This window comes from Gossypium arboreum, chromosome 7 (genome assembly GCF_025698485.1).
Source record: "Gossypium arboreum isolate Shixiya-1 chromosome 7, ASM2569848v2, whole genome shotgun sequence".
NCBI classification, from domain to species: domain Eukaryota; kingdom Viridiplantae; phylum Streptophyta; class Magnoliopsida; order Malvales; family Malvaceae; genus Gossypium; species Gossypium arboreum.
This window is the reverse complement of record NC_069076.1, coordinates 99,749,611-99,760,186: the sequence shown is the minus strand read 5'-3', so window position 1 is coordinate 99,760,186 and position 10,576 is coordinate 99,749,611. Positions and strand designations below refer to the sequence as shown.

Below are 10,576 nucleotides of genomic sequence, written 5' to 3'. Positions count from 1 at the left end.
GCTGACTCTTTGGCTGAATTAGGAGTTCATAGAGAGAATGTGGAAGCTTTGGTGGCTGCATGATGCGTTATGGAACTTACTATTTCTGGTGTGTGGCTACTACAAGTGTTTTGGATGGATTTTTGTGTCTGTTGTTTCTTACTGTATCTGCTGCAAACTTTTTGCTTCTTTGTTTCTGATGTATGGTGGGCTATCTGCATGTCTGTTATTACATTGTTACTTCCCTTTTCTTTTATAATATTAATTAATATTGCTTTGCTGAGCAACACTTCAGTTATTGGGTTCCCACACCAATAAAACCATTTCATATTTCTATAAGCCCATCTAACTTTATTTGGTTTATTATTAACATAATTAAAGAAAATCAATTTTTCAAAAGAGAAAACACGCCAATAATTTTGATATTATTAACCCATCAATTATTGATTTATTTGCAAGTAATTTTATTTTTACTCGAAAATTATGCATGATTATGTATGTTGCAGGATCTACATTTTGTAAAAATAAAATGTTTTTGATATTTAATTTATAAAATTCTATGTTTAAGATTAAATTTTATTTTCAGAATGTTATTTGTACAAATCAACAGTGGATATAAAAAATAGTAAAAGAAAAAGCTTTACGTAACATTGCATATATTTATTCTAAAAAACATATGATATTACTAGTTTTCTTTGAGAAAAGATTGTATTAAATTATGATTCCACGTCTTGATAATTCAGATTTTTCTCTTGATTTTTAATATTTTTAATTGAATTTGAATTTTTCCCAAAAGAAAAAATTAAAATTAGGAAGAAAAATCTGATTTGTCATTCTCCTATTAGAAACGGATAGGAATAACATGAATCACAGTTTCATACCATTATTTCTCGTTTTCCTTATATTTTAACTTGGTTTTTAAAACAAATTTTATTAACTAAAAAAAATTGTATGATAACTACTTATTTATATTTTGTGTATTGCAATTTTATATTTTTATATAAATCTTTTAAAAAATAACATATATTTTCATTTATAAGAGGTAAAAATAATAAATATAAAATCCAAAATAAGATTAAAGAAGTTTTCCATAATGGATATCTAATGGTACATATTCAATTTCATTATAAATTTACATTGGATAATAACTCTATTATTCAAATTTGTAATAGTTGGCTGGATGAATTTTGAAGGCTTTCTTAATTTTTAAAATTTTCAATCTAAATTTATCTATTCATAATTGAGTTAGAAATAAAAGAATTAAGTGATATTTGATATTAAAACAATTATGAGAAGAAATGTTAAAAGTGTTAAAATTTAGATTAAGAGGATTTCATTCATATGTCTTGTCAAATCTTATAAACATGATAATTGACTCTAGAAATATATACATAAAATAATTTTACATCATTAATAGTCAACACAATCTCGTTTAATTTCATCATCTATGCACAATTTGTATATAAACTATCCACACCAAGTCAATATCATTACTTAATATTAGCCTCAACTATTCATAGATTTATCAATAATTGGCAGATAAATTATATTTAATTTGTCTTTTTATTAAAATAAATAGATAAATTAAGTCAATTGGCCTTCCTATTAAAAACTACATTTATTTATATTATTAGAAATTAATTTTATACTCAAAATAATGTCCATGTGACACAATATTTGTAACTATCAAGTTACACTGCTAGCCAAATCAACTCTTAACCGTAGAGATGAATGGAATTTTAATAGAAAATATCAATTTGCTCTTTAATTTAATGTACAAAAATTAATTTACTCATTTTTAGTAAATGAAGCAAAATGTAACTCCTATTGCAGAAGCATTTATGGTATTTCTATCTAAATTATGTTATTTGAGCTCAGAAATGAATCTAATTAAATATAAATATTATAAGAAAATAAATACGAATATGATTTTAAATACAAAGTTGGAATATGTATTAAATACGAAAATAAAGAGTTGGGTAATATAGATAGTTTTGAAACTTAGTACGTGATTGAAAGAAAACATACAAACCCCTTGACATTGCTCCATTTTCATATCTCCATTATTAGTTCTTCAAACATTTTCATTGCAGAAACAGGCAATCCAAGAACCAAATTAATACTTTTATGATCTTTGTGATGAGGAAACAAAATAAGAACAGGGTTTTCGGGCAAAGCAACAGGTCCTGAACAAATAGGTTCACCCCAACCAAAATCTACGGTATATAAAGGTAGCCTAGACCAAGTTGTAAGCAACACAGTTGCAGCCAAAGAAGGTCTAGCTCTTGTCACTTCAAAATAATCAATTGCAGATCTCATATATCTATCATCAACCAATTCAATGGCTCCTTGTATTAATCCCACTGCAAATGACAATGGTTTCTCCACTAATTCACCAGCTTCAACAATGGAGTTTGTGATGACAATTCCATTACCAGCATATCCTTTTGGTAATGGTGGGATAAACTTTTGCCTTCCATTAATGGCAAAGAGGAGCTTTGTTTTTTGTTGTGGGAGTAAGTTCAATGCTTGGCATCTTGCTTTCCATATAAACCCTGAAAGGGTTTCAAATGTGGTGCATTTTGATAAGACCCTATCTTCCATGGCTGTTTCTTTGAGTTTGGCAAGCTTTGGTGCATCAAAAGTGAATGATTTATGGATGATTTGTTCATGTTGACGAAGGCTGGTTTTGATGGATATGTCTTCTATTTCATCAAATTCATGGTGGGGAAACTCTATTAATGGTGGGTTTCGGGGTTTTAATATGGTTCGGTCTAAAAATGGGGTGAGGTTTAATGGTAAGGCTCTTGTAACTTCACCCCATCCATTAACAAATTCCATTGCAGCAATGCCATCTAGCATACAATGGTTCATGCTCATCCCAATAGCAAATCCTCCACACTTGAATTTAGTCACCTGAAATATCAATTTTCTCTAGTTTTCTTCAATAAATGGTATTGATCTTACGAAACATTAAAAAAAATTAAAAGAAGCAAAGTGATAAGGATGGAAAAGGTAAAAATACCATGGATCATGTCTTTATATTAGGAGTCATATTGCATTTTGTATTTTCTACTTAAAAATGAGAAAATTAGTCCTCATGTGTTAGATCAAAGAGTAAATTTGTCATTCTATTAAAAGTTCCATCAATTTCTTCCTTAGAATGAGGTGCGCATGGTACGTCACGCGTAATTGTTTTATAATTCTGTCAGTCACAGTAGTTTTTAACAATAAAAAACAGATGCTTTTTTAATAGAAATGACTAGTTTACTTTTTTATCTAATGTACAATGACTAATTTACTTATTTTTTGAGTAAAATAAACAAAATGTAATTTGACTCCTAGTACAATAACCTCCATGATATTTTTACTGAGCGGAAAACTATTAAGTAAAATTTATAGATGTAAGTGTTATAGTTTTTTCAATCTATGGTTGAAGTTTAAATTAGTTTTGAAATTTCAAAATATTTTAATATTAATACCATATAAGGCATTTTATAAATGTTAACTCAAATAAAAAATAAAGCATAATTATATTATAGACGCATGTTCATATGCTTTATGTTTGATTCAAGTTAGCATTTAATGTTTAAATTGACGACTAAGTTGATTGATGGACTAGATTAATAAAGTATTCATATTTTAACGATATCAATTAAAACATTTTAAAATTTGAGAATCAATTTAGAGCTTAGATCATAATTTGGGGGACATTGTGCAATTAACCCTAAACTTAAATAAAGACTAAAAACAATGTTTTAGCTGCTGTTTTAGGGTTTTGACTCTCTCCACTTTCAATATTTATTGTTGACGGATTATAATCATAGTTGAAGATATCCAAAAGGATGTCGAATCGATTCCACTTCAATTTTCGATTAAACTAGATGATTTGATCATTAAAATTAAAATTAATTACGAAATATTCATAAAAATTAAGTTAAATTAAGATAAAGTAAATAAATTTACTAAAAAAATTATGAAACTTACCCAAAACATAATGAAATAGCCCTACTCTTCTTTCTTAATAGGTTTATATCATGATTTGATGTGCAAATTATGTTTTTGTTTTCTTATTTTAGATAATAATATACACATGTCACCTTTTTTAAAACGAATTAAGACGAAAATTATAATTCAAATACCAAAATAAATAAATTTAAAGAATGAAAATAAAAACCGAGCATATTTTAAAGGCTATATCGTAACTTAAATCTTATTAAAATAAATATAAAAATGATTTTACCTACTGGTTTTTCTACTCTCGTTGTTTATTTTATATTTTTATTATTTTGGACTTTTTAAATTTTTTATAAAATTTATATGATAAAATTATTAGATCACCGTTGCAACAATACACCAATCAAAGATTCAAACTATCTTCATACCTGAACCATTAAAAGAGGTATCTCGAGTAAATTACGAGCACCAGGAATATGATAAACCAACTGTCCAAGAACAACATGATCAACCTTGGTTAAATCCGCCATCTCTTCAACTCCACAATTAGCTTCAGCCTCAACAAAAACAGCACCATCATCGCCATTGCAGTCCACAATGAGCTTCCCTTCTGAGCTAATCATTAATTTCCCAGCAAGTGGATAATAATAAACCAAAATCTTGGATAACCCATTCTTAACCATTTCCACAGCTTCCTCATTGCCTTTACCCTCTGATTTGAAGAAGTAAACAGTGGGGATTGTGGCTGCAATGTTTTGGTCAAGGTTTGAGAGGTAATATAGACCCTTCTTCTCTACGGGTTCATTTGGATGAACCCTAGTTGGCTCTCCTTTTGTTATAGTGATCATTTCATTATTGCTTCCATTGCTAATATCCTCCATTAATCCTAAGATAAACAAGAGATAAAAATCAATCAATGGGAGCAAAGGGGAATCCAAAAGTTTTTTAGGAGTTGAATTATAAACTTTTAAAAGGGTAAGATTATTATTATATTATTTTTGAAGGTATTTAACAAATTCTTTTAATTTTATTTTTAGGCTAAGTGAAATTTGATCATATATTAATTTATAATTTAAACTTATTTCTTAAATTGACCTCTCAATAGGAGTATCATTTTGTCATGATACCGATATATATATATATTAAACACTCAATCGAATTGATGTCACGAGTCGATTGAGCATAAATAAAAAAATATCCTTACTTTATAAAGTAAATTGTATTATGAGGGTATTTTTATCATTTTATATATTTTATTATAAAAATAAAAAATATACAAATATAATAGGATTTGAACCCAAGTGGGTTCTATAGTTTTCAACATTTATATTTTACCATTAATCAACCAAAATCTTATTTTATTATTTAGATTATTTTTTATAAATATATTTGTTAAATAATTTTATTTTTTAAAATGTGTCATAATCTAATAATTATCAGTTAGATTCAATAACTTAACCTAGTTATTATATTTTATTTTTATGTAACTAAATAAAAAATGAGATAAAGAGTTATTAAAATTTAGTTAAAAAATTAAATTCTTGTAGCAACAAATATAGGTTTGAACACATTGATATTACTTGAAATGAACTGAAACATGTTTAAATTTTTATCAAAATAAAATTTCTACTTCTTAATATCGATCTAAGGCTGAAAGATATATATGAACCAATAAAACCCATACTAACCAGTGAGACCGATATCGATACAATTCCAACAACCATGAATGATCTCATTGTTTACCCCGGAAGTGCTAACTATGATTTGCATGTGAATTATGAGCATGAAGCTCAGTTATGTGGGCATGGAGGTTTTAAAATTGAAGGTTAGTTTAGTATATAATAGGAATGAAAACATACCTGGAATCAATAAAAAGAAACTGAAATGCTGCAACTGTGGTTTTTTATTATATGTTGTTTTGGTGTAGAGCTTGAACTTTTATAGGAAAAGCTTGAGCAACAAAGTCTTTACAATTACCAAAAGGATAGCAACAGATGAGTGCCAAGGAATGGTTCTGCCTGTAAAGTCCCTTTACACTTATTTATCAGTAAAATTGATTGAATCAATGATTCGATGGATAATTTGATTTGAAATATACAATTTAACTTTTAAATTCTATGAATTCAATTGAAAAAGACTTTTTTTATCTAAATATTATAATTATTAAAATAAGATAAAATCAATAATATTTTAGTAAATTTAATATCAAATTTTGAGATCTCGAAATGTCAGATTTGACATCAATCTAGCAAGACAGAGAAGGTCTCACATCTTGAAATTTCAATATAAAATTATAAATACAAAATTCAAGTTATTGTTGAAAAACATAATATTTTGGTAAATAATTTAAGACCCATTAATTTCTTAATATTTTAGTAAAAAGCGGATTGAAAATTTATTATATGTGACAGGAATTTCAACATTTAACTTTTAACTTTATATTAAAATTTATATTATAAAACTCTTAGTAAAATATATTTTTAAATATATTTTTTGTAAAATTTAATTATTTAAAATTTTTAAAATAATTGAAGTGAAAGTTATTTTGGGGGATAAAACAGAGTACTTAATTACCGTTAAAATCATGGAAAGAAACACAAGATGAAATTATGAGTTAAAAGGACGAAAAATTAAATAAATGGTTAAAATAAAAAATTTATAAAATTGGAGGTCCATTATCTAATAATTTTTTTAAAGTTATTAAATTAATATACTTTCTTATTTTTCATATGATGTTTGTAGTAATAAATAGTTGAACAGTGTAAAGCTTCATTACTTGATAGAAGCATTTAAGAGAGAAATGAGGTTGGTAGGTGGGTGGGTGGGTGGGTTTAGTTAGCTTACTCTTTATCATATTCATAGAAGTTTTTAATCTTTGATTAACTAAAGCTTTTCTGTAAGAGTAAAAATCACATGTTTTTGTTTCCTAATATTTCATGCTCCAAGCTACATGGGATTTAATATTTGATTGGAACCGCCTTCTAAAACAATGTTTCCTTGATGAATAGGGTTTAGCTATTTTCAAACGCAAATGAAGAAATATGGATTTCAGCATTCATATATACCCATTTGTTAAGGTTAGGAGCTTAGCCACCCTAAATAGGCTTACACCCTCCTAAATGCCTTTGACTTTGAGGGAACCATAATACCCATTTGCAAACTTCATCCATGCCCACTTTTTTTAAAATATTTATGTTGGTTTAACCTTCACTTCATTCTATATATAAATATCATTTTGGGATTAAGTCCCAATTAATTGCTTGGAGTTCAACTTTTTATACGTCGCTAGTAAGTGTTACACTTTTTCTCAAATGAGCTTAAGTGGAGGTTAAATTTTTCTCTCTTTTTTTTTTAAGTAGAAGTTTGTAACGACGTAACAATTAAGAAGTGGTAATGTCATCCAACGTTAAACAATAAATGATATGCAGGTAACCCAAACCAAAACTCAAAGAGCAATCATCATCTAGTGACCAATGAGCAAGACTGTAGGCAATCCCATTGGTCAACTTGAAAACATAACAAAAATAAACAGAAACAAAACCGACACAAGGTCCATAAGCCTCCTCAAAGATTTGGCCATACAAAGATAAGTCCAACAAACAATTATTAAGCCTACAAATAAGTGCATCACAGTCGCTCTTAATAGTGATCCAATGAAAACCATGATTCCTATGAAGAATAAAGGCCTCGATATCAGCATATGCCTTGGCAGAGAGAGGTTGAAAGCACGACGCAGAAGACAAGCGTAGCCAACCCGCACTACACCTTTTGAGTCACAAGCAATCCCTCCGCATGAACCTTTCCTCTCGGTCCAACTCCAGGCAACATCCACATTAAATAGGAGCATATCATCGCTAAGTGCTTCCCATTTCGCCACATAGGGACAAACCGGTGAAGGTAAAACCCTTCAAAAATGTCAAATGAGATTCAAATTTTTTTTAAAGAAATACTTAGAATAATTTTTTTTCAAATCCATATATCAATTTTTAATTTTTTTTTCTTTTCAAGTAATATCTAATTCAACCGTTATATGTTCTTTTCTAAACATGTTAGCATTTATCTAATTTTTACTATAAATCAAGTTAAAATGTGTGAAAAGTCCTTACTTGAATATATTCATGCATGTTTAATCATTGTATTGTCATTTCGAAAATTTTAATTATTAAGTGAGCAATCCCTAACATATTAGGCTCTAATTTTAGAAAAAGTACCATGGAGGTCCCTATATTAAGAGTCAAATTACATTTTTCCTTTTTACTAAAATTGAGCAAATTAGCCCCCGTTAGATCAAATAAAAAAATTCATCATTTTTATTAAAAATTTCATCTATTTGTACTATTAAAAACTAGCGTAGCTAATGGAATAGACAAACAATGACACGTGACATGCTCATATTGACGTATAAATACCAATTTTTAACAGTAAAAATGGATGAAATTTTTAACATGCTCAATTTAATCTTACTTATAGGGACTAATTCATAAGTGCTAAAAGTAACATGTTTTAACCTCATTCGCAGCAAGTTTTAGGTGATTATCCGATGTTAATTGTGAATTTTATGCTCCTAATATTTAAATTCTTGTTTAATGCTTAATGGAGCACTTGGGAACAAAAGGAGCAAAAATCGAAGCATTGGAGCAAGTTGAATGATTCACACAAGCGTGTGGTAGGCCATGCCGATTTTACAGAATTGCATCTTGAAGAATGGAAAATCATGATTTTTAGGTTTTTTGGGCATTCTAAAACATATATATGACAAAAATTAGAAGATAGGAGAGAACCGTCAGAGAATGCTCAAGAAAACAGCTCGAAAAATACCATTGAAGCATATTTCCATCAAGATTGAAGATTCTTAACTGATTTCTTAGGAAATTATCATAAGTTTCTTTTATTCTTTCGGTTATACTGTATCTTTGATTTTTCTTTTCTCAAGCATGAATAAATTTTCTAAATACCTAGAGAAGATGAACCTACAATGAATTCTATTTTATGCCATAAATACTTAGTTTCTTATTCTCAATTATGTGTGCTTAATTTTTTGGTTTGACATTTCTAGAGTATTAATCCATATTCGATATGCTTAAATAGGTGGTTGAATAAACCTTGTTTAAGATTAGATCTTACATAATTGAGTGGAGTTGCATGCAATCTTAAAAATAAGACGACATAAATCTACGAAACTAAAGTCAAATCTAATGGGATAATTCATAACACGAGTTAATGTGATAATAGAAATTTTAATTAGAAAAAATTTCAATTAATCAATTTAAAGCCAATTACTCTTATACTAAAAAAGTATATTAACATAATTTAAAGATTTGTATGAATCAAATATTTTTACCCTCTAATTCCATTTAACCCGTTATATCAATTAATATTTTAGCTTAACCAACTTCAAAACCCCACACAAATCCTTTTCTTCACTTAAATTCAAAAACGTCATTAACTCTAACCTACCACCACATTTAGGCCCTAGTCCCAAACTTTTCCTCTTTTAACTCTCGCGTCCTTTTCTTTATTTGGATACTGCCTAGTTTTAACCTATAAAATATAAATATTAAATTTGTATTATTATTCGAGTCGAATTAGCTCAGATCAACCCAATTAAAAGATAAACTTATATTTTTATTTAAACTCATTTTTACTAAATTAATATTTTTCTCCAACCTCTTTCAAATTTCAATCAAAACTTCATACAAGCATCCAACTTTTAAATAAGTCTTCCTCCAACATCATTTAACCTTTTTTTCTTTGCCCTTTGAAGTTATTCATTTGTACCTAATTAATTTTAATTTAATTGGTATCTTAACTTATATTTTGTCAACTTAATTAATGCCTCTACATTAACACTATTAGTTTACACTAACATAACACTACAACTTCTTAATATATCATATGACAAGCATAAATAAAAATATTTAAAATATATAAATTAATAAAAATATAATTTTTCCACAATTTATGGTATTATTATTTTGAAATATATATAAAAAATATAAATTTATAAAATCTAAAACATATAAAAAGCATATAATACTTTGAAAATTATATAAAATATTATAATATACATTTATAAAATATATAAATATATAAAATAATTAAAACTTGTAAAATCCCACAAATCAACTAAAAAGCCTAAACAATTTGACCAAACCATCCATCTAAGTCCATTCTTGATTTTTTTTTTAAAAATTTACTTTTTTATTAATTTATGTATTTTTAATTTTAAAATAATAATTTCAGATTTTATTAAAAATATATATAAAATTACTAAAATAATCAAACAATTTAATGGGAATAAAAAGTATACTTTTTTACTTTATATATCTTAAAATATTTTTATTTTTATCATGTGACATTAAAAGCCTACTAAATAACATCATCAATACCGTGTCAACACAAAGTAAAAAGTACTAATCTAATCAAAGGAATACAATTTCAAGGCACAAACAAAGTTTAAAAATAATAATAATAACCGACAAACGGAGAAATTGATAGGCAAAACACAAATTAACCATTGCAAGAAACAGAGGTTTATGCCAGTTTTTATCCGTTGTAATCAAGTCGATCAAGCCATGAGAAGTTGGTGTACGATTGTAGAAGCTAAAGTATTCAAACTCAACTCAATTATTTACGTAAT

At 27.3% G+C, this 10,576-nt stretch overlaps 1 protein-coding gene across 2 annotated transcripts; it reads right to left on the bottom strand.

Moving 5' to 3' along the window:
- Positions 1-2,031: 2,031 nt before the first annotated feature.
- LOC108486553 (omega-hydroxypalmitate O-feruloyl transferase) lies at positions 2,032-7,102 on the bottom strand. Of its 2 annotated transcripts, none has more exons than XM_053030296.1 (3): positions 7,086-7,102; positions 4,365-4,794; positions 2,032-2,895 (listed from the first exon to the last, which is right to left on the bottom strand). In XM_053030296.1, exons 1-3 carry the CDS (start codon positions 7,100-7,102, stop codon positions 2,032-2,034), a joined length of 1,311 nt encoding a protein of 436 aa, XP_052886256.1. The 2 variants fall into 2 exon arrangements, with proteins under 2 accessions (XP_052886256.1, XP_017646164.1); XM_017790675.2 differs by lacking the exon at positions 7,086-7,102 and adding an exon at positions 5,796-5,870 and having other exon boundaries at positions 4,365-4,822.
- Between the last annotated feature and the right edge of the window lie 3,474 nt (positions 7,103-10,576).

Excerpts from the sequence above, each read along its gene's own strand:
- LOC108486553 (XM_017790675.2), bottom strand. The coding sequence starts at position 4,817 with ATGGAGGATATTAGCAATGGAAGCAATAATGAAATGATCACTATAACA. Across the intron at positions 2,896-4,364 it reads TACCTCTTTTAATGGTTCAG|GTGACTAAATTCAAGTGTGG; the intron begins GTATGAAGATAG and ends TTGATATTTCAG.